Source organism: Oncorhynchus tshawytscha, linkage group LG23 (genome assembly GCF_018296145.1).
Source record: "Oncorhynchus tshawytscha isolate Ot180627B linkage group LG23, Otsh_v2.0, whole genome shotgun sequence".
NCBI classification, from domain to species: Eukaryota; Metazoa; Chordata; class Actinopteri; order Salmoniformes; family Salmonidae; genus Oncorhynchus; species Oncorhynchus tshawytscha.
The window spans coordinates 16,728,434-16,752,323 of record NC_056451.1 but is presented as its reverse complement, the minus strand read 5'-3'; the positions used below and the strand labels follow the sequence as shown (position 1 = coordinate 16,752,323).

At 45.9% G+C, this 23,890-nt stretch overlaps 1 protein-coding gene across 36 annotated transcripts in view; it reads right to left on the bottom strand.

The window, feature by feature from the left end:
- LOC112222529 (regulating synaptic membrane exocytosis protein 2-like) overlaps window positions 1-23,890 on the bottom strand; it is a 223,015-nt gene that overhangs the window by 64,088 nt on the left and 135,037 nt on the right. For 11 of the 36 annotated variants that reach the window (XM_042304741.1, XM_042304747.1, XM_042304748.1 and 8 more), the window contains 9 exons: window positions 23,520-23,650; window positions 22,899-23,091; window positions 22,053-22,212; window positions 19,727-19,795; window positions 15,656-15,794; window positions 15,256-15,363; window positions 9,305-9,433; window positions 3,738-3,923; window positions 1,102-1,214 (listed from right to left, as the gene is read on the bottom strand). In XM_042304741.1, coding sequence (XP_042160675.1) covers window positions 1,102-1,214; window positions 3,738-3,923; window positions 9,305-9,433; window positions 15,256-15,363; window positions 15,656-15,794; window positions 19,727-19,795; window positions 22,053-22,212; window positions 22,899-23,091; window positions 23,520-23,650 — 1,228 coding nt within the window. Of the gene's footprint in view, window positions 1-1,101; window positions 1,215-3,737; window positions 3,924-9,304; window positions 9,434-11,788; window positions 11,855-15,255; window positions 15,364-15,655; window positions 15,795-19,726; window positions 19,796-22,052; window positions 22,213-22,898; window positions 23,092-23,519; window positions 23,651-23,890 lie in introns of all 36 variants that reach the window. The other 25 variants (XM_042304769.1, XM_042304765.1, XM_042304771.1 and 22 more) reach the window with 11 other exon arrangements.

Here is a 23,890-nt window from a genome sequence, read left to right as displayed (position 1 = left end):
CGTTTAAAACACAAATAGTCTACTACACCGTATCCACGCCACAACCCCCAGTGACACGTCTCACCTGAGCACTCTGAAGTCATAACACCAAACTGAGGACTGTTCAACATAGAACACAAAACTACAGTAGACTACAGTAAAACATGGACGCTACGATGCTAGATGACAACACTGACCCAGTGTAGGAACCAGAAGAAGACTAGGAGGCTAGGACACAGGACTGCTAGGTCACACAGTCAGGGAGTGAGAGACAGACAGGGGGTGCTGTGGACCACTGTAATCAGGACTGTTCAGTAGAGAGGAAACGTTTTGAAACGTAGTGAAACAGGGAGGTTCTCTCTGAACTTGTCCTATCAGAACACAGATTCTCATTATCCGTTGTAAAACGTCTTGTTTTGATGTGCTACTGAACAGGACCCTGGTCCCTGCCGTTGCAGGCAGATTCAGTCTCTAACTCTCACCTCCTGTGAAAGACCAAACCTACACTCTATGTTACAGACCTTCACAAGGCTCTGTTCCTTCTTCTCCATCGTCTGAGGAAGGAATGGAAAAAAGGAACTGAGTAGATAAATTAAAATAAAAAACATCAAATGTTTATGAAGAGACAACATCACCAATATCGCTAACTGACCAAGGTTACAATGTATGTAGTAAACCTTATACAGGACACCCTGGTTAACACTGACCAGATATACAGAGTACTGAGACCATAAGACACACAACAAACTCACTAAAACAGAAGACACAGCTTAACAAGGAATTCTGAGCCAAGCTCTGTCGTTCATGAGCAACTGACCAGAGAGAACCAACAGACAGCAGTATCTGTTAAACTTGCTATGAGCCTTTTCCCCACTCAGAGGTTTATGGCACAAAATAACCAATATCTCAAGGTGCCATACCCAGCTAAAGACTAGTAAATAACAATAAACAATTGCTTCTGACAAAGAGAAGCTTCAATCAAAGTCAAACCTGTTCCAAAGTAAGTGACCATAGTGACCAATGGAGAAAAGCCTTAAGGTGTCACCAAACCAAAGCAACCAGAGTGGCAGTGATGCCACTGAGGCCCAGAGCAGGGTATGGAAAATAAAGCTGAGAACTTACTTCTGCCCTTGGTCCCTGTGGGTGGAAGCTGTGGTAGTTGCCGACCTCCTCTCCTGTCGGACATGGGGGTACTGGTGGGGCTGGTTTGGGCCGATCCGCTGCGGGGGTTCGCCCTACGGGGGGAGGCACAAAGTGGTACAGTCCGGGTGAGACAAGGATCAGAGGTCAGGCACAGAGCTGACCTGTGATTGGTTGGAAGATCCCGGACAAGCAGAAGGACTACATTTCCCAGCGTGCTTTGCTTTGTTATGTAAGAGGAGAGGATGGTTTCAGGCTGGTTGTTGAAACATCAACACATCAAACAAACAAACTACTACTGTCTACTGGGGTTGGTAATGAACCAAACATGGAAAAAAGATTGTATCAAACACATACTGTATATACTGGACATGTTGTGTACAATCATGTCCATGCTCAACCAGGGATGCTGCCATGTTGTTGGATCGGTGAAAGCTGGACACATAACAGATCAATTACCTGATCGATTAACTGATCACATTAATAACTAACTGCCTTTTACTTTCTGTAGTGTATCTATCATATTGAACGTATTCAACAGATATTCTTTCTCCCATAAGACTTGTATTGTGTTTTTACACCATCTGCCAGTTGAGCATCTGTGTCTGTAAACACATCTGTATTCAAAAGGGCTTCTGAGCATCTGTGTCTGCTAAACACATCTGTATTCAAAAGGGCTTCTGAGCATCTGTGTCTGTAAACACATCTGTATTCAAAAGGGCTTCTGAGCATCTGTGTCTGCTAAACACATCTGTATTCAAAAGGGCTTCTGAGCATCTGTGTCTGCTAAACACATCTGTATTCAAAAGGGGTTCTGAGCATCTGTGTCTGTAAACACATCTGTATTCAAAAGGGCTTCTGAGCATCTGTGTCTGCTAAACACATCTGTATTCAAAAGGGCTTCTGAGCATCTGTGTCTGCTAAACACATCTGTATTCAAAAGGGCTTCTGAGCATCTGTGTCTGCTAAACACATCTGTATTCAAAAGGGGTTCTGAGCATCTGTGTCTGCTAAACACATCTGTATTCAAAAGGGCTTCTGAGCATCTGTGTCTGTAAACACATCTGTATTCAAAAGGGGTTCTGAGCATCTGTGTCTGTAAACACATCTGTATTCAAAAGGGCTTCTGAGCATCTGTGTCTGCTAAACACATCTGTATTCAAAAGGGCTTCTGAGCATCTGTGTCTGCTAAACACATCTGTATTCAAAAGGGCTTCTGAGCATCTGTGTCTGCTAAACACATCTGTATTCAAAAGGGCTTCTGAGCATCTGTGTCTGCTAAACACATCTGTATTCAAAAGGGCTTCTGAGCATCTGTGTCTGCTAAACACATCTGTATTCAAAAGGGCTTCTGAGCATCTGTGTCTGCTAAACACATCTGTATTCAAAAGGGGTTCTGAGCATCTGTGTCTGCTAAACACATCTGTATTCAAAAGGGCTTCTGAGCATCTGTGTCTGTAAACACATCTGTATTCAAAAGGGCTTCTGAGCATCTGTGTCTGTACACATCTGTATTCAAAAGGGCTTCTGAGCATCTGTGTCTGTAAACACATCTGTATTCAAAAGGGCTTCTGTTTTGAAGTCAGACTATGTAGAATCATCAATTTAATACTGAGGCTTGAATTAATACTTCATTTGCTAAACACTAATGACTAAACGTTATTACCTGAAAATGTCTAGTATTGAGGAATACTGGTATCTTAACCACACTCGAATTAAAAGCACATAACAGATGATCAAGCTCATTTGTAATTGGTAGTTTGCTGACTGATTTGAATAAATCCTGCATATCTGGTGTAGGCCAAAGCAGGGTATCTGGGTTCCTTCTAATTCATGTCAGCACCTACCAGTTTGTCAACTCTAAAGCGCATCAAAACAATGACATTTGGCACATGACATGCTAGAGATAATGTAGCATCAGTTTTGCAACAAAGGTGATGAATGGCATGTTTCACTCGACCCATCAAGCTGCAAGGAAAGAGTGAGGACAGCGCTCGTTGGGTGTTCGTTCAATGTGGACCAATGCGATCATGCGATCTGACGTTCAACAAAAGATTGAAAAAAAAAACTGGAATAAAAAAATGTCATTACAGGATAATAACAGGTAATGTTAGTAAAGAAAGAAAAGCACAATGGTGATCCATCACTACTATACTCAGTCTAAGTGGTGTATAAGTAGTGTGTTCCAAAAACAAAATGAGTTACTATCTAATCTACTACCAGTCTGGGATGGGGAAGGAAATGCAGCACCATTCGTTGCTTTAGGAGGGGGGGCGGAGTAAATGATAAAGTGGTGAGCTGGCTGGATGCTGATTGGATGCTGGGTGGGTGGTGGGGGGTTGGTGGTTGGTTGCAGTGAGACAGGCAGAGAGAGGGGTGGGTGGTGGTTGTTATTCTTTGGATTGGTGGGGCAGTAGCTATGCAGTGGAGGCTGGTGGGAGGAGAAATCGGAGGATGGCCTCATTGTAACGGCTGCAATGGCAGAAATGGAAACGTATGAAACACATCAAACCCATGCGTTTGATTCCAATCCATGAATTCCATTCCAGCCAATACAATGAGGCCATCGTCTGATTTATAGTGACACCAGCCTCCTGTAGATGTGTCTGTCTGGTCACCTCGTTAAGGCAGGTGAGGGAGGGGCGGAGCGTCCGGAGGGTAAAGACGGCATGGACCTCATGAGGGCGGAGTCAGGCCGCTCCGTGGACCGCGAGCGGGAGGTGGTGGTGCGCTCTAGCGCGGGACGCTGGTCAGCTGACCTGGACCTGCTGTGATACACATGCCTGTCAACGGCTCCGTGGTTCCTGCAACACGTTATTGAGAGAAGGGAAGGAAGCTGCTGCTGATGATCAGGTGACATGATACAGCAGAGTGATGCATGCCCTGGGTCCCTGGACTGGGCCCCATAGGGCCCTGCTGGCACCTACAGCAGAGTGATACATGCCCTGGGTCCCTGGACTGAGCCCCATAGGGCCCTGCTGGCACCTACAGTAGAGTAGGAACAGGACATAGCAGGTGTGACAGGGAGGGACAGGGACAGGCAGGGGACAATGTGTCCCTCATCTGTGGTAGGTGACTGAGTGAGTGAGTGGGAGGCCCTTTGGAATCTGTCTGTGAGTGAAAGACACTGGGTGAGATGTGAGAGAATCGTGGATTAGCATGTGTTGGTTGGTTTCCATTCAGCCTACTAGCTTACTATACTCCTGCAAGGTACATGCCGAAAGCTGTCTCCGCCCTGCCATTGTAAAATGCAACTGAAATCTAGTTGGAAAAAGACAAAGAAAATATATTTTTGGCACTTTCGAGTAGTTTGGAAATAAAATGGAATAAAATGCATTTCACATACGTACACCGTGTATACAAGAAAATCTACACAGTATCATTATGTACAATAAAAACATGAATTTGCTGTTGTTTTGTATCGTGTTGTTCCATAAGTGTCTTCATAGGCAGTAAGTGTCATTACCTCTCAATAGAATGTGTACATCTGAAAATCAGGTCATATCAGTTAGACGAATCATTGTCGTTGCTCATGAAGAAAAATACCTTACTTAGACCAGATGTGGATGATCATCTGACATGAGCAGCATTTGCAAAACCAGAAACAAACACAAACACAGAGGACACGGTGGCAGCACAGTTAAATAGTGAAATGTTAAGAGTGAAAAGTTGTCCAACAGAGGCTATGCTTCCTGCTTCCTGTTGTAAAGCTGCCAATTGCAACAAAGCGGTCACTCCTGATGCTGTAGGCTAGCCAATCGCAACACAGCATTCGGGTCACACTAGCCAATCGCAACACAGCCACTTCATCAGCCAGTGAACGACCTTACGTTGCCTGAGACTTTAACGATGGTGACCATCATCATAATCATTCGTGGTCTACGAACCTCAGGTCGTTATGTCCAGAGACTTATGGCGTTGAACAGTGAAGGAGATGTCGGAATCTAACGACTTGTTACTTACTAGAGGTGTGTTGTGATGAATAATGTAGTTCACCATAGCTCGCTCTCTCTCTCTCTCTACTGTTCAGGATATTCCCTTGGGATTTCAAACCGGTCAAAATACTAATTCAAACAGTATATACTCAGATAATACTTTGCACACCTTTGTTGTACAGTAGAAACATTAAAAGTCTAGTTAGATCGACTACAGCACCGGTGCTACTGTAACATCTACACTGTAATTACCTTGTCTTCCACTGCATTCCTCCTGCTAAAACTATACATCTACTGTAACATCTACACTGTTATTACCTTGTCTTCCACTGCATTCCTCCTGCTAAAACTATACATCTACTGTAACATCTACACTGTTATTACCTTGTCTCCCACTGCATTCCTCCTGCTAAAACTATAAACTATACATCTACTGTAACATCTACACTGTTATTACCTGTCTCCCACTGCATTCCTCCTGCTAAAACTATACATCTACTGTAACATCTACACTGTTATTACCTTGTCTTCCACTGCATTCCTCCTGCTAAAACTATACATCTACTGTAACATCTACACTGTTATTACCTTGTCTTCCACTGCATTCCTCCTGCTAAAACTATAAACTATACATCTACTGTAACATCTACACTGTTATTACCTGTCTCCCACTGCATTCCTCCTGCTAAAACTATAAACTATACATCTACTGTAACATCTACACTGTTATTACCTTGTCTCCCACTGCATTCCTCCTGCTAAAACTATACATCTACTGTAACATCTACACTGTTATTACCTTGTCTTCCACTGCATTCCTCCTGCTAAAACTATACATCTACTGTAACATCTACACTGTTATTACCTTGTCTCCCACTGCATTCCTCCTGCTAAAACTATACATCTACTGTAACATCTACACTGTTATTACCTGTCTCCCACTGCATTCCTCCTGCTAAAACTATACATTTACTGTAACATCTACACTGTTATTACCTTGTCTCCCACTGCATTCCTCCTGCTAAAACTATACATCTACTGTAACATCTACACTGTTATTACCTGTCTCCCACTGCATTCCTCCTGCTAAAACTATACATCTACTGTAACATCTACACTGTTATTACCTTGTCTCCCACTGCATTCCTCCTGCTAAAACTATACATCTACTGTAACATCTACACTGTTATTACCTTGTCTCCCACTGCATTCCTCCTGCTAAAACTATACATCTACTGTAACATCTACACTGTTATTACCTTGTCTCCCACTGCATTCCTCCTGCTAAAACTATACATCTACTGTAACATCTACACTGTTATTACCTTGTCTCCCACTGCATTCCTCCTGCTAAAACTATAAACTATACATCTACTGTAACATCTACACTGTTATTACCTGTCTCCCACTGCATTCCTCCTGCTAAAACTATACATCTACTGTAACATCTACACTGTTATTACCTTGTCTCCCACTGCATTCCTCCTGCTAAAACTATACATCTACTGAAGCAGCTACAATATGAGGTCCCACTCAATATAGACTTGCCATCTTAACCCTGTGGGCCCTGGTCAAAAGTAGTCCTCTATAAAGGGAGTAGGATGCCATTCGGGACACAGTCAAATACCTTAGTCTAGTTCTACAGCTAACAGTGTGAGAAGCATGGCGTCTATCCAAGGTCACTGTCTAGATCTACTGTGCTGGCAGGGACCTGTTCTCAGGGGCCGCAGCGACTCACCCGGGGCTCTGAGCCTCTCCGTCTCTCTGACTCTCCCTCTCCGTCTCTCTGACTCTCCCTCTCCGTCTCTCCCTCTCCGACTCCCCCTCTCCATCTCTCCGACTCTCCCTCCCCGTCTCTCCGACTCTCCCTCCCCGTCTCTCCGACTCTCCCTCCCCGTCTCTCCGACTCTCCCTCCCCGTCTCTCCGACTCTCCCTCTCCGTCTCTCCCTCTCTGACTCCCCCTCTCTCTCTCTCCCTCCCCGTCTCTCCGACTCCCCTCTCCGTCTCTCCGACTCTCCCTCCCCGTCTCTCCGACTCTCCCTCCCCGTCTCTCCGACTCTCCCTCCCCGTCTCTCCGTCTCTCCCTCTCCGTCTCCCCGACTCTCCCTCCCCGTCTCTCCGACTCCCCCTCCCCGTCTCTCCGACTCTCCCTCTCCGTCTCTCCAACTCTCCCTCCCCGTCTCTCCGACTCTCCCTCCCCGTCTCTCCGTCTCTCCCTCTCCGTCTCTCCGACTCTCCCTCCCCGTCTCTCCGACTCTCCCTCCCCGTCTCTCCGACTCTCCCTCTCCGTCTCTCCAACTCTCCCTCCCCCGTCTCTCCGACTCTCCCTCCCCGTCTCTCCGACTCTCCGTCTCTCCCTCTCAGTCTCTCCCTCTCCGACTCTACCTCTCCGACTCTACCTCTCCGACTCTACCTCTCCGACTCTACCTCTCCGACTCTACCTCTCCGACTCTACCTCTCCGACTCTACCTCTCCGACTCTACCTCTCCGACTCTACCTCTCCGTCTCTCCCTCTCCGTCTCTCCCTCTCCGACTCTACCTCTCCGTCTCTCTGACTTTCCCTCCCTCCGTCTCTCTGACTCTCCCTCCCTCCGTCTCTCTGACTCTCCCTCCCTCCGTCTCTCTGACTCTCCCTCCGACTCTCCCTCCGTCTCTCTGACTCTCCCTCCGACTCTCCCTCCGTCTCTGACTCTCCCTCCCTCCGTCTCTCTGACTCTCCCTCCCTCCGTCTCTCTGACTCTCCCTCCCTCCGTCTCTCTGACTCTCCCTCTGACTCTCCCTCCGTCTCTCTCCCTCTGACTCTCCCTCCGCCTCTCTTCCTCCCTCTGTCTCTCTCCTAATGGTTCTGGCTATAGCAGAAAGAGAAGGCACACAGTTGGAATGGGAGTGGAAGGGACATCTCCTCTCCTCTGTGACTGTGTTACTGCCATGGGACGTGAGAACCATTCATCTCCCTGCCAATCTACAGACAGTCAGAGAGAGTGAAGCTATCTGGGCCGCAGCCTCGCTCAGGGAAACTTTGTGACACTTTAATAAAGTCAGTTGCGCTGCCTCAGTTCTGACGACTCATCATTTTTTTTCTCCTGGAGAGAAAATGCGCGGCGTGTGGTTTTTGACTGACAGCCAGATGGCAGCGATGGGAGCCCAGGAGGAGCTATTTGCAGCATTTCTCCAGGGGGTGCTGAGAGTGTGACGTTGCGTTCCAAATGACACCCTATTCTCTATTTAGTGCACTACATTTTACCAGGGCCCATAGGACTCTGGTCAAAAGTATTGCATTATATTAGGACTAGGGCGTCATTTGGGAGTACTCGGCTCGGCCCAGCCCGCTGAACTTGCACATCACAACATTGGGCCTGGCACACGCACCTGGGGGGAACCTGAGCCTGAACCTAGGCCATCAAAGGGCTGGAACAGCCTGGGCATGGGGCAGTGCTGAGCTTCCCATACTTAGCACTCTTAGCATAGAGAAAGTCACTCAGGTCCAGGACAGAAGAGAAACAGACAGACCCTCAGAGTCAGCATGGAGAAATGGCTAGGCAGTTCTCCTTCTTCAGATTGGCCTTCATCACAATGAAAATGACATGGTTTGAAGACAGAGAGGGCCAGATCAAATCAAACTGCAGACATACAGTTAACCACTGTTGATAATGATCCAGGCCATCCAAGATGGTGGAGGTAATGTTAGAGAGACAACCGTGCATTAATAAAGGAAAGGTAAACATCCCATTACCACCAGCAGCATCAAAAGGCCATGTGTCCTTTTGTTCAATGCAGCCCTTATACAGTATTACCTGCAGAGCTGAGCATCAGAGCTACCAATGACCAGCCAGCCTTTATTTACCCAGATACAAACAGGACACCACTGATCACAAACACAACTTGTCATCTTACCACTGATGGTAGACAAGTAGGCATGACAACAAAACATCAACAGAGTACGATACGTGTCACAACCGATGTGGAGACACGAGAGCTCGCAGCAGCCTCTATATTACACAGTAATTGGAGGAAGTTGTGTGGTTTATGGGTCTAGTACACAACTTGAGCAGAGCTGTGATGACATGCTCCAGAACCAGATATCACCCAGGATATCACCCAGGATATCACCCAGGATATCACGTGGGGTTCATCACCTTTATACAATCACATAGAAAATGTTTTAATGTCATACAGACGACTACAGAGAAAAAGACCCACAAAATGGCTGACTGTGGATATATACGTAGAGACACTGTAATGTGAATACCTCTTGTAGTCATAGTCGACGGAAGCAGAGGAGGAGTACGCGCCCTCTGAGTGGGCTCGGGACATCCTAGTGGAGCGCAGTAACCTGACAGCCTCTTCTCGACTGATGTTGGATATGCGGTGGTTGCGGCTGGCGAAAAGAGAGCGGTCAGAGGGAGTCAATGTGTGTTTTAAGAATACCTTAATACCAGGTTGGTCATGTGGGACAGAGAGAGAGAGAGAGAAGGTCATGAACCTGTGGATGAAACCTGGTTTTCACATGACCCTGGGGACAACTGATGGAACCGCAACAACTCTCTGCAGACTGTTGGGGGCAGTTGATGGGGGCGCACCAACTCTCTGTAGACTGTTGGGGGCAGTTGATGGGGGCGCACCAACTCTCTGCAGACTGTTGGGGGCAGTTGATGGGGGCGCACCAACTCTCTGCAGACTGTTGGGGGCAGTTGATGGGGGCGCACCAACTCTCTGCAGACTGTTGGGGGCAGTTGATGGGGGCGCACCAACTCTCTGCAGACTGTTGGGGGCAGTTGATGGGGCGCACCAACTCTCTGCAGACTGTTGGGGACAGTTAATGGGGCGCACCAACTCTCTGTAGACTGTTAAGGGGACAGTTGATGGGGGCGAACCAACTCTCTGTAGACTGTTAAGGGGACAGTTGATAGGGGCGCACCAACTCTCTGTAGACTGTTAAGGGGACAGTTGATAGGGACACACCAACTCTCTGCAGACTGTTGGGGACAGTTAATGGGGGCGCACCAATTCTCTGTAGACTGTTAAGGGGACAGTTGATAGGGACACACCAACTCTCTGCAGACTGTTGGGGACAGTTAATGGGGGCGCACCAATTCTCTGTAGACTGTTAAGGGGACAGTTGATATGGACACACCAACTCTCTGCAGACTGTTGGGGACAGTTAATGGGGGCGCACCAATTCTCTGTAGACTGTTAAGGGGACAGTTGATAGGGACACACCAACTCTCTGCAGACTGTTGGGGACAGTTAATGGGGGCGCACCAACTCTCTGTAGACTGTTAAGGGGACAGTTGATAGGGACACACCAACTCTCTGCAGACTGTTGGGGACAGTTAATGGGGGCGCATCAACTCTCTGTAGACTGTTAAGGGGACAGTTGATAGGGGGCACCAACTCTCTGTAGACTGTTAAGGGGACAGTTGATGGGGGCGAACCAACTCTCTGTAGGCTATTAAGGGGACAGTTGATGGGGGCGCACCAACTCTCTGCAGACTGTTAAGGGGACAGTTGATGGGGGCGAACCAACTCTCTGTAGGCTATTAAGGGGACAGTTGATGGGGCGCACCAACTCTCTGCAGACTGTTAAGGGGACAGTTGATGGGGGCGCACCAACTCTCTGTAGACTGTTAAGGGGACAGTTGATAGGGACACACCAACTCTCTGTTGGCTGTTAAGGGGACAGTTGATAGGGGCGCACCAACTCTCTGTAGGCTGTTAAGGGGACAGTTGATAGGGACGCACCAACTCTCTGCAGACTGTTAAGGGGACAGTTGATAGGGACGCACCAACTCTCTGTACCTCTACTATTCTCTTGTGGTTTGATCCAAACACAACATCCACCTTGACCGCTGTGGATGGGTAGCCACCATAAGGAGTGTATATCAGATATATAGGATTCATATACTGATATATACAGTGGTACAAAACAGGGTGGGCACTGGGCAGGGGGAACTACCTCTGTTGGACGACTCTTCACAAACAGAAAAAAAACAACAGGACACATCCATTTCACAGTATTGACAAGCTAGTTTCTTTGAGGTATATCTCAGGGTACAATCGAAAATAACAAATAGCTGGCTATGTATTTGTCTACCAATAAAGATATGTAATCAATGATGAAACTATGGCAAATGTATGAAAAGTATGTGGAGAGAGGATATGTATATGTGTTTATGAAGCTGAAATGAGGGGTGACTGAGTGGAGGAGTGATCCCGATACTGTATGGATGAAGTGTATACCTTTTTGGATCCATATAGAATCGTCTGGGGAAAGGGTTCTACATGGAACCAAAAACGGTTCTACCTGGAACCAAAACGGGTTCTACCTGGAACCAGAAAGGGTTCTTCAAAGTGTTCTTCTATGGGGACAGCCGAAGAACCCTTTTAGGTTCTAGATAGCACCTTTTTTTCAAAGAGTCTATGGGCCATAGAGTGTCTCACCTGTTTAATTCTACTGACTACAAAAGGCTACACACTACACTGATGCATATACAGTATATTTGTCCGAGAAGGGAGAAATATATACCTGGCTGCCCACACCACACCACACATTGTGTCGTCAATAGCATTGGCTTGGATTGTGAAGTGGATAGGTTTGTGCGCCATTGACATTAAACCAACACAGGCTTGAAGGGGACAGTTGATAGGGGCCAGCAGCTTCCTATAGACAGACAGGGGGCGGAGTGGAGGGTGTGATGGAGGGAGGAACATGCACTGTCAGGTAAAAGTCTACCTGGGTTCCTTCTGATGATCATCACTAGGTTGACAGCGTCTGGATCGAGGTAGGGTGAGAAAATGGCTGCGAGACATGAAGGGAGAAAACAGAGACATGGTTGGATGTGGCTGAATGGGGAGGGAGAACACAGGGAGACATAGGGAGAGAGAGAGATAGCGAGAAAGAGAGACACAGGGAGAGAGAGAGACACAGGGAGAGAGAGAGAGAGAGACACAGGGAGAGAGAGAGAGAAAGAGAGAGAGACACACAGGGAGAGAGAGAGAGAAAGAGAGAGAGACACAGAGAGAGAGAGAGAAAGAGAGAGAGACACAGAGAGAGAGAGAGAGAGAAAGAGAGAGAGACACAGAGAGAGAGAGAGAGAAAGAGAGAGAGACACAGAGAGAGAGAGAGAGAGAGAGAGAGAGAGACAGAGAGACAGCGACACAGAGAGAGAGAGAGAGAGAGAGAGACACAGAGAGAGACAGAGAGAGAGACACAGGGAGAGAGAGAGCGAGACACAGAGAGAGAGAGAGAGAGAGAGAGAGAGAGAGACAGAGAGGAGAGAGAGACAGAGAGAGAGAGAGAGAGAGAGAGAGAGAGAGACAGAGAGAGAGAGAGAAAGAGAGAGACAGAGAGAGAGAGAGAGAGAGAGAGAGACACAGAGAGAGAGAGAGACACAGAGAGAGAGAGACAGAGAGAGAGAGAGAGAGACACAGAGAGAGAGAGACAGAGAGAGAGAGAGAGAGACACAGAGAGAGAGAGACAGAGAGAGAGAGAGACAGAGAGAGAGAGCGAGAGAGAGAGATGTACAGTGTTGGAGGAGAGAAGGGGGGAGTACAACCATGGAAGAGGAGAGGATATTGGTGCAGTCCTTCCTCAGGTTAGAAAACCCATTGAGATGCATGATGAAGCGCTCCTAATTTACTGTTTTGTACTGTAACACACATGCTGCTGTTACACCAACAATTAATATGTTGTTGGATTTCAAAACAAAATAACACATAGGCAATATAAACAACATCTAAAAAATGTAAATTCACCAAAATAATGATGTAAGAAAGTATTACTATTATTTAGAGGTAGACTGGGGTAATTTCCAAATTCTCTATGGGGGCATCCCAAATGGAATCCTATTCCCTTTATAGTGCACTACTTTTGACGTTGTGGTGCCGTTTGGTATGCACATCATGACTCATTTCCTGTTTCCTCCTGTTTTCAATAAATAACAGCAGTAGTTGATTAAGGGGAAGCTGAAATACAGTCTTAGTGAGCAACTGTCTGTCACACACAATCAAGATAAGTGCATTTCCAGTGTCTGGCCCTGATTTAGGCTGCCTCAGCCATCCTCGCCTCAGAAATATCAAATAAACTTAATTGGATGCCTTGAGGAGGTAAGTAAGGAGAAGAGAACTGTGCCAAGGCTGAGCTGTATGTCTGAGACGCTGGGCTGTTGTTGGTGTTATTGCGGGACAAACGGTATGACTAGAATGGGGAAGGCCCCTCAGACCACAGCAATTTAACAGTACACTGATGGGTAATGACTTGAGTGGGGTTGTCCATTCTGGAGATTCTATTTCTATAGTCTCAGGTGTGGTGGAGGAAGGAACATCACAACACCACATGGCCCCAGACAAACACAGGATATGTCAAAAATGGCACCCTATATTACACTACTTTTGACCAGTGCTCATAGGGCTCTGGTGAAAAGTAGTACACTCTACAGTGAATGCATCCCATTTGGGATGCAGAAAAAGGTTCCAGCACGAGGAACAGTAGGAGAGACAGTGGTGTTATATTTAAGCAATAAGGCCCGAGGAGGTGTGGTATATAGACAATATACCACAGCTAAGGGCTGTTTTATGCACAACGCAACATGGAGTTCCTGGACATAGCCCTTAGCCGTGGTATACTGTCCATATACCACAAACCCCTGAGGCGCCTTATTGCTATTATAAACTTGTTACCAACGTAATTAGAGCAGTACAAATACATGTTTTCTCATACCCGTGGTATACGGTCTAATACACCATGGCTGTCAGCCAATCAGCATTCAGGACTCAAACCACCCAGTTTATAATGTAGTTTAGTTCCCTCTCACAGCTGCTATTAAACTCTATAACTACACTCATTAAAGGGTGATTGGTATGTGTTTGGTTCTATGGTCACTGTAATCTATCTACAGTATATTGACATTCTAGTCATATGGTGACTAGAATCTATCCATATATAATGATCCACCATAACCTCCAGTAAATTGGCCTGTGTTTAAAATGTAGTTATATGGCCTGCGTCCCAAATGGCACCCTATTCCCTACATAGTGCACTACCTTTGACCAGAGCCTTATTCTTATCTTTTATTATTTCTTATTGTTGTTGCGTTGTCGAGAAGGAACTTAAGCATTTCATTGGACGATGTATACCATGAGTATCCCCGTATGACTAATAAAACTTGAAACTATGGGCCATGTTCAAAAGTAGTACACTTTTATAGGAAAAGTAGTACACTTTTATAGGAAAAGTAGTACACTTTTATAGGAAAAGTAGTACACTTTTATAGGGAATAGGGTGCCATTTGGGATACCTCCATTTTGATTCTAATGAATCTGAGCACCGGAGTTAATGATCCCCTCTCAGTATTCATAAGGCAACACAATTTCAACACAAAGAAGAGAAGAGGTTAGTTCAAGATCCACCTAATGCAGAACATCAGAGAGGATATTGGAGTTCACGGAAAAGGGACAGGTTGGGGAAATGGACAGGTTGGGGAAATGGACAGGTTGAGGAAATGGAGAGGTTGGGGAAATGGAGAGGTTGGGGAAAGGGACAGGTTGAGGAAATGGAGAGGTTGGGGAAATGGAGAGGTTGGGGAAAGGGACAGGTTGGGGAAATGGACAGGTTGGGGAAATGGACAGGTTGGGGAAAGGGACAGGTTGGGAAAGGGACAGGTTGGGGAAATGGACAGGTTGGGGAAATGGACAGGTTGGGGAAATGGACAGGTTGAGGAAATGGAGAGGTTGGGGAAATGGAGAGGTTGGGGAAAGGGACAGGTTGAGGAAATGGACAGGTTGGGGAAAGGGACAGGTTGGGGAAAGGGACAGGTTGGGGAAAGGGACAGGTTGGGGAAAGGGACAGGTTGACTTGTGAGCACTTGGTGAGATATCCGTATAGCAGTTCTTGGTGTGAAAGCATCAGGCAGATTACACAGGTGTAAGGTTGTGTAACGGAGGCAGTTCAGTGAAACCACGCTCATGTGATTAGTAACCGCGCCTGAGACCTGGACACTTGGGTTAGCTCCCGAGCTAATGCCTAGGCTTTAGCTCAGAGGTCTAACAGTTACACAGTCTTGTGGCTCGCAGACAACCCGGGTTGGAACCCTGTCAGTCGCAGTTGGTTGTGTTGTCTGCAGCAGCTGGTGTGTGAGGCTGTGTGAGGTTGTGTGGGGCTGTGTTAGGCTGTGTCAAGCTGTGTGAGACAGGGGTATCTACCTGTCAGGTGAGTGGTGGTCATCGGACACACTGCGCCGGTCCACTCTACTGGAGGAGCTGTACTGAGATGAGGCGGGGTCAATGTCATAGCCGGGGTCCAGGCTTCTGCTGTATACAACAGAATCACTGGATCACCCCCCTAGTACGGTACAGTCACAGTACAAACTCCCCACAGTGTCCCCTAGTGGCTCGGGGATGCACCTACTCACCTTAATGCAACCACTGTCAGTGTGAGTGAGATCCCAGTATCATTTATATGGGTTAAACGTTCTACAATCAAGACAACTATCACAGAGATACCGCTTAAAGGGGTTCTCAGATCCCAGTGTGGTGTTTTTGAGGAAGGGATACAACTTGAGATGCTGGGTTGGACAGGGGACAAGTGAGGCGGGAGAGTTACCTCTGTGGAGGGGGAACGCTGGGGGACCGCGACCGCGCACGGTTCATGTCTGCCGACCGCGAGCAGTGGTTGGATGACATCGCCTGCTCTGGGACAGACAACGTGGAACTATGAAGGTCCCTGCCGTTCTGCCGGTAGTCTGGAGCGAGAGAGAGACAGAAAGAGAGACAGAGAGAAAGGGGGAATGAGAGAGGCAGAGAGAAAGGGGGAACGAGAGAGGCAGAGAGAAACAGAGAGAGAAACAGAGATACAGAAACAGAGAGAGAAACAGAGAGAGATAGAGAGAAACAGAGAGAGAAACAGAGAGAGAAACAGAAAGAGAGAGAGAAACAGAGAGAAACAGAGAGAGATAGAGAGAAACAGAGAGAGAAACAGAGAGAGAAACAGAGAGAGATAGAGAGAAACAGATAGAGAGAAACAGAGAGAGAAACAGAGAGAGAAACAGAGAGAGAAACAGAGAGAGAAACAGAGAGAGATAGAGAGAAACAGAGAGAGAGAAACAGAGAGAGAAACAGAGAGAGAAACAGAGAGAGAAACAGAGAGAAACAGAGAGAGATAGAGAGAAACAGAGAGAGAAACAGAGAGAAACAGAAACAGAGAGAGAGAAACAGAAACAGAGAGAGAAACAGAGAGAGATAGAGAGAAACAGAGAGAGAAACAGAGAGAGAAACAGAAAGAGAGAGAGAGAAACAGAGAGAAACAGAGAGAGAAACAGAGAGAAACAGAAAGAGAGAAAGAGAGAAACAGAGAGAGAGAGAGAGAAACAGAGAGAGAAACAGAGAGAGAAACAGAGAGAGATAGAGAGAAACAGAGAGAGAAACAGAGAGAGACAGAAACAGAAAGAGAGAGAGAGAAACAGAAAGAGAGAAAGAGAGAGAAACAGAGAGAAACAGAGAGAGAAACAGAGAGAGAGAGAAACAGAGAGAGAAACAGAGAGAGAAACAGAGAGAGACAGAAACAGAAAAGAGAGAAACAGAAAGAGAGAAAGAGAGAAACAGAAAGAGAGAAAGAGAGAAACAGAGAGAAACAGAGAGAGAAACAGAGAGAAACAGAGAGAAACAGAGAGAGAAACAGAGAGAAACAGAGAGAAACAGAGAGAGAAACAGAGAGAGAAACAGAGAGAGACAGAAACAGAAAGAGAGAGAAACAGAAAGAGAGAAAGAGAGAAACAGAGAGAGAAACAGAGAGAGAAACAGAGAGAGATAGAGAGAAACAGAGAGAAACAGAGAGAGAAACAGAAAGAGAGAAACAGAGAGAGAAACAGAGAGAGAAACAGAGAGAGATAGAGAGAAACAGAGAGAAACAGAGAGAGAAACAGAGAGAGACAGAAAGAGAGAAAGAGAGAAACAGAGAGAGATAGAGAGAAACAGAGAGAGAAACAGAGAGAGAAACAGAGAGAGATAGAGAGAAACAGAGAGAGAAACAGAGAGAGACAGAAACAGAAAAGAGAGAGAGAAACAGAAAGAGAGAAAGAGAGAAACAGAGAGAAACAGAGAGAGAAACAGAGAGAAACAGAGAGAAACAGAGAGAGAAACAGAGAGAGAAACAGAGAGAGACAGAAACAGAAAGAGAGAGAAACAGAAAGAGAGAAAGAGAGAAACAGAAAGAGAGAAAGAGAGAAACAGAGAGAAACAGAGAGAGAAACAGAGAGAAACAGAGAGAAAAGAGAGAGAAACAGAGAGAGAAACAGAGAGAGACAGAAACAGAAAGAGACAGAAACAGAAAGAGAGAGAGAGAAACAGAGAGAGATAGAGAGAAACAGAGAGAGAAACAGAGAGAGACAGAAACAGAAAGAGAGAGAGAGAAACAGAAAGAGAGAAAGAGAGAGAAACAGAGAGAAACAGAGAGAGAAACAGAGAGAGACAGAAACAGAGAGAAACAGAGATACAGAGAGAGAGGGTGATGTCAGAAGTCATTCAGAAACAGACTCATCGTTCTGAGCGCAGCCTCTCTAACCTGGCCCCAGATAGGTGTGTACTGTCTTGTCTAGTTGGCAAGGCAGCACAAACTGATCTGGTACCAGGCTACAACCTTTCCTCCCTATTGACCATACACACTGATGCAAATAACAACATTTATGGCAACATTTATTTTCAGAGGATTCTTTCAAACTTTTCAGAAGTTGCACACAGTGGCATAATGGTTGGTGGCTTTCAAATGTTCTGCTGAGTTTCTGCTGAAATGCTGAGGCTCTCTAAATTCAAATAAATGAGGGCTTGGTCTCAACTCAATGTTCATGTGATTCAAGTCATTGCGGTTAACATTTTTGCATTAAACATGAAAATAGCTTTTTTTTAAATCAGAAACATTATAATGACTTTTCCCTGCTAGACTGATTAGTCCATCGAACTTGAATGAGTTCATTATTCAATAATCATCCATGGCCAGGAGGCATGGTTAAGGTCATGGTTAAGGTCAATGCTTTGCGTCATTAACGTTGATTAACATTCAATAGAGTGTATAGCACATTAAAATGAGTTAAACGTAACAGTGAATCAAAGGTAGGATTAGCAAGGAAACACAAGACATTATGAAATATGAGAGGAAAAGTTCACCTTCACAGCCACTTTAGTTTGATACTTTTTTCAATGATCTCCAAATCATTACATTTTCTCTTCCAAATATGTTTGAAAGTGAGTTTGCTGCATTGTGAAACCTGAATTCCTTCATGCGAAAAACTGAATTCCTTCAAATTATACATAGAAGTGAATCCTGATAAGAAACATATATACAGTATTATGTGCATGAATATTATGTTAAAATGATTCACAATCAAGTCCTGCATAACACAATATCAAACATATTTACTATAGTGGAAACAGAGAAACATCAAACCAATTCCACCTGACATCACTACATTTCACTATCTAACATCTGCAGTCCAACTATCAGCAGCCCAACACTGGGTTGGGTAACTAAGCACCCAGCTCTGCAATCAGCTTACTTTACGTGCACAACCCCAATGTCATTCATTGGTTCTCTTGACAAGCCGCGTCACACATGACTAGAAACTGTGTGTTAAGCATATATACTGTGTATAGAGGAGAGAAGCTCAGATCCGAATTAACAGGACAGAGCCAGCAGAGAAGAATGACTGCATTATCCTAGTTAAAACCACAGCAGTGGCATCCCAATTCAAAAAAACAATCAATCTATTATTCCTGTGAATAGTTATCATCTCTTCTCCCTTAGTATAGTATCAGTAGTTTGATATGGAGAAGGTAGGAGGAAAGGGGATTAGCAAAAATCTCTGGGAAACAAGGGTGGAGGAAAGAGGAGAGAGGGTGAGGAGACAGAGAGGAGAGAGAGAGATATATAGAGAGAGAGAGAGAGGGTGAGGAGACAGAGAAGATGAGAGAGAGAGAGAGAGAGAGATAGAGAGAGAGATATAGAGAGAGAGAGAGAGGGAGGGTGAGGAGACAGAGAGAAGATGAGAGAGAGAGATATATATATATATATATATATATATATATATATATATATATATATATATATATATATATATATATATATATAGAGAGAGAGAGAGGGTGAGGAGACAGAGAGAAGAGAGAGAGAGAGAGAGAGAGAAATTCCCACTGAGTGAAGGGATATTATTATGGGCATAGAGAGGGAGGAGGCTGTGATGTGAGAGAGGGGCTGATGAGAATGTTACAGAGGTGGGAGGGTTTCCTCCTCATCTATCACACACACACACACACACACACACACACACACACACACACACACACACACACACACACACACACAGCTGTCTGTGTGCTGGCCTGCTACAGTTCTTCCTCTCAATGTGCAGCAGCGGCAGGCTGAGACTGGCGTGGGCGCCTGCTGCCGGTGTCGAGGAGAGCAGCTAGCTACAGTAGTGCAGAGGGAAGGAGAAGAACCTCACTGCTCCTTGTAGAGCTGCTGCAGTATCTTAGCTAGCTACCTTCTTTTAAAACATCATATGATCCAGTACAGTACCATGACATACTTGTAGCTTGTATGTTCATATACTGTTTACTCCTGAGTTAGCTGCATTTACATTATAGTGATTACTATTCATGTGTGACTCTGTCAGAAGTATCTTACCTGACACTACCCCAACACCGTCTTCACAGTCATAGTCAGAGATCTCACTGTCGCTGATTCTCTGAGATCCTGGAGGAGAGATGGAGAAAGGAGAGAAGAGGAGGATAGAAGTTAGTAGGATAGAAGGATAGAAGTTCCCCTGGTCAGACCATGGCCCTGTGTCCTATCTGTCACCAGTGTTGTCCAGTTGTTGTAGACCAATGCCCCAGTCCTGGACATGGTCAGGGAAAGCAGCAGACACAGAAATAGAACACTATTTATTTTCAGAACACTATTAAACAGTATTATATCTCAAAGTCACGTCCTTACATTGACCATCACTGACCACACTTCATAACCAACACAGGCAACCAAGACCTACATTTACTCTCCTGAAATATACTGTCTGCCTCTTCTGGTTTCCCCACCAACGTAGGAGCTGCCTATTTTAGATAGTGTGATATAAAGTCTAATTTAAAGAGAACAACTGTAACATATAGCTAGTGGGAGACATGATGTTGGATGTGATGTAAACAACATCGTGTGGTCCTCTCCATCTAGCCTAATTGGCAATAGCTTCCATGTTGTCACGGTGGCGCTTTGAATTGACATTTCCATCATTCAATGTACATCTGATGATGGAGTCTGAGAGGTATTCTACCATCTCCACCGTTTTCAGAACTACTCCCTCCCTCATTCCGAGTCGTCCCCTCTCTCACTCTGCACTCGGTTGTTTTTCTGACTTCTTCACTGTTCAGTCAACTTAAATCAACGGGACACTTGGGCTTTTACAGAAATGACTCTCTCTCTCTCTCTCTCTCTCTCTCTCTCTCTCTCTCTCTCTCTCTCTCTCTCTCTCTCTCTCTCTCTCTCTCTCTCTCTCTCTCTCTCTCTCTCTCTCTCTCTCTCTCTCTCTCTCTCTCTCTCTCTCTCTCTCTCTCTCTCTCTCTCTCTCTCTCTCTCTCTCTCTCTCTCTCTCTCTCTCTCTCTCTCTCTCTCTCTCTCTCTCTCTCTCTCTCTCTCTCTCTCTCTCTCTCTCTCTCTCTCTCTCTCTCTCTCTCTCTCTCTCTCTCTCTCTCTCTCTCTCGTCTCAGATGGGCTGAAACTGTTTTAACGCTCTTGTTTTAGAGCGATCAGCTCTTTCACCTAACACACACACAAACTCAGTTAACACGGTCAATAATCTCAAGCCTTAGCGTTGGAAATACATGTGCAGGTTACATACATTAGAAATCTGTCAAGTGCAAATACAAGTTCACACCCAGCAGACACAGACAACAACAGACACCACAGACACAGACAACACAGACACAACAAACACAGACACAACAGATACAACAGACACAAGCAGAGGAGAAGAAGAGAAAAAAACAGCACAATTATCATAATGTTTTTCAAAGGGAAAATGTTGGCATTTGGCGGGAGATGAGACAATGCATTCCACTGAGAAAACAAGTGGTCAACATATTCAAATGACAAACAGGGGAGTGGACAGAGCTCTTCTGATAGAGCTAAATCACCCGGATCTGGACTGGGAAACTGAAACCTGCCGGGCCGAGACTGACCAGCCATCTTGTTTAAGGACTGCGGTGGAGAGGGGAGGGAGCATAGCGAGAATCAAAGGGAATTGTGGAATAGCTAATGGAGGAGTGGAGTGAGAGAACACTTTGGAGGTAGAGAACAGTACAATAGGACTGAAGCAGAGGGGAGAGACAGTCTTCGTATGAACAGCAACACTGAGTGGAGAGAGAGCTCAGTGGAGAGAGAGCTCAGTGGAGAGAGAGCTCAGTGGAGAGAGAGCTCAGTGGAGAGAGAGCTCAGTGGAGAGAGAGCTCAGTGGAGAGAGAGCTCAGTGGAGAGAGAGCTCAGTGGAGAGAGAGCTCAGTGGAGACAGAGCTCAGTGGAGACAGAGCTCAGTGGAGAGAGAGCTCAGTGGAGAGAGAGCTCAGTGGAGAGAGAGCTCAGTGGAGAGAGAGCTCAGTGGAGAGAGCAGCATGGAACAACAAGCGGGGGCTGTTACCTGAATTGTACGAATACGGCCCCTTGTCTGTAAGTATCAGGTTGAGTTGAGAGGGATAAGAAAACAAACACCATATGAACATACTAACAGTAATAAATACTTCATAAATCATTCAGGCTTTGGCAGACAGGCAAAGACCGTCAGTAACAGGGCACCTGCCAGCCACCATACTGGCTTTTCAAAATCATCAGGCGAACGGTTGGTTTGACACTCATGTCTCATTCCCTATCCTGAGGTTTGGGGTTCGAACAGACAGGAGCTTTCCTACACAGTTCTAGTATAGACTAGTATACAGGTTATGGATGTTAGGGCAGAGGGGTAACCTACTCTGTATGGGTAGCCTCCGCGTGGGGCTCTCTCCGTGGAGCTGTCTGCGCTGGGGGTTGGGCGAGGCGCGGGGGAGGGGCATGGAGGACACGTCGTGGGTCTGCAGCTTGTACCAGTGAGGCTCATCATCCAGCAGGGCTGTCTCCAGCTCTATCAGTATCTAAAGGAGAAACACACCAGCGTCACTACACACACACACACACAAACAAGCATGCGTGCATGCACACACACACACACACAAACACTCACAGTCCTCAACACACTAGCCACTGCTAACTGGACTCATTCCAGATTCCAGAGCAGATCAAGACCAACACAGGCATGGCCCAACATCATTTTTTTAAATAAGGTTTTCCAGCAATCCTGATTGGAAGATTCTGGATTTCCTTCTTATTCCCCCCAACCGGGAGGATTTCTGGAAGACCTAGGAATTCTGGGAAAGTTACCAGAATTCTGTAACCTTATTGGCAGTGAGGACAGAGTATGTGAGTATGTGCTGATGTTACAGTAAACATCATGGTTCGATGACATCAGCCCCCAGTAGCCTGTCATCCTTCCTATGGAATGTAGGGTTTTATCAAGAGCTTGACCCTATTGGTAGAATTAGTTGAGCTATCAGAGTTACTGTCCAAATCCTGACTGGATGGGTATGTTTGGTATTATATCAGAGACGGATGAGTGCCTGAGTCTGGTTAAGTGGTGGCGCTGCCGAATCTTGTTACAAATATAGCCTCAGCCCCTTGTCTCCGTGTCCCTCTGTACCTGTCTTTCTAACTACCTTCCGACTGTCTCTGTCCATAAAACAATAGAAAACTATGAGGGAAAAAAAGAGATTGATAGGCTTACCTCTCCCAGGAACTGGCTTTCCTCCTCCCTGACCCTGGCCTGGTCCCACAGGGTGATCTCCAACATGCGCTCACGGAACTCCCGCCGGTGCACAGGAGAATACATAAAGGTCTGGTTCCATTTGGGCTCTAAGGATTTCTTTACCGTTTTTGTTCTCCTCTTGCTTTTGTCGCTGGAGGAACAATAATTCAAACTGTTTTTATTTACAACCATGGTAGAAAAGACTCCCGAACAGGTCAACACAGCACAGGACAATGGGATGAGCTGGGGAGGGAGCGTCATGTTGGAGCCCTGTTCAACTTTCTATCATTACTTCCATGTGTCTGAGAAGGGGTTTTCTGAGCGCAGTGAAGGTGTAGGTCAATGTGATCACATGATGATCTTTGTGACGATAGCAGTTTAAATGCAATGTGACATGTCCCCAAATTCAATTATTAGATATTCTTACCATAAATTCAACATTCAGTGAGACTATCATGCGAGCCCCAAATCTGTATCATTCAACCAATGGCAACTTGAGGATATTGAAGGATAGGTCTAGCCACTAAGCAATGGCTGTAGATGGAATGAAGTGAAATGCTGCTAGCTAGATCATTCTGTAGTTACTGTCTCTACTCTTACCTTCTGTCAGGGAGGAAGTAGATTTTGACGTAAGGGTTCCTGGGGCGGCCATCTTCCCTAGAAGGCAGGTCCTTGGCTCCCAGGATGGTCACTATTAGCTGATGGCCCACTTTGTCATACCACAGTTTGACCTATGGATGGTACAGAACAGGGTCACATGGTCACTGAGCTGCCAGTGGGGAGGGAGGGGGGGCTCTATATCAGGGTGACCTCATAACCCTACACTTGGAGAGCTACTGGGTGTACAGGGTTTAGCACCAGCCCTGCTCTATACTAACTAACAAACACACCTGATAGCGCAAATCAAGGTCCTGCATGGTGAGTAGCTAATTAGTCAAATCACTGGATTATGTCAGATTAGAGCAGCGCTG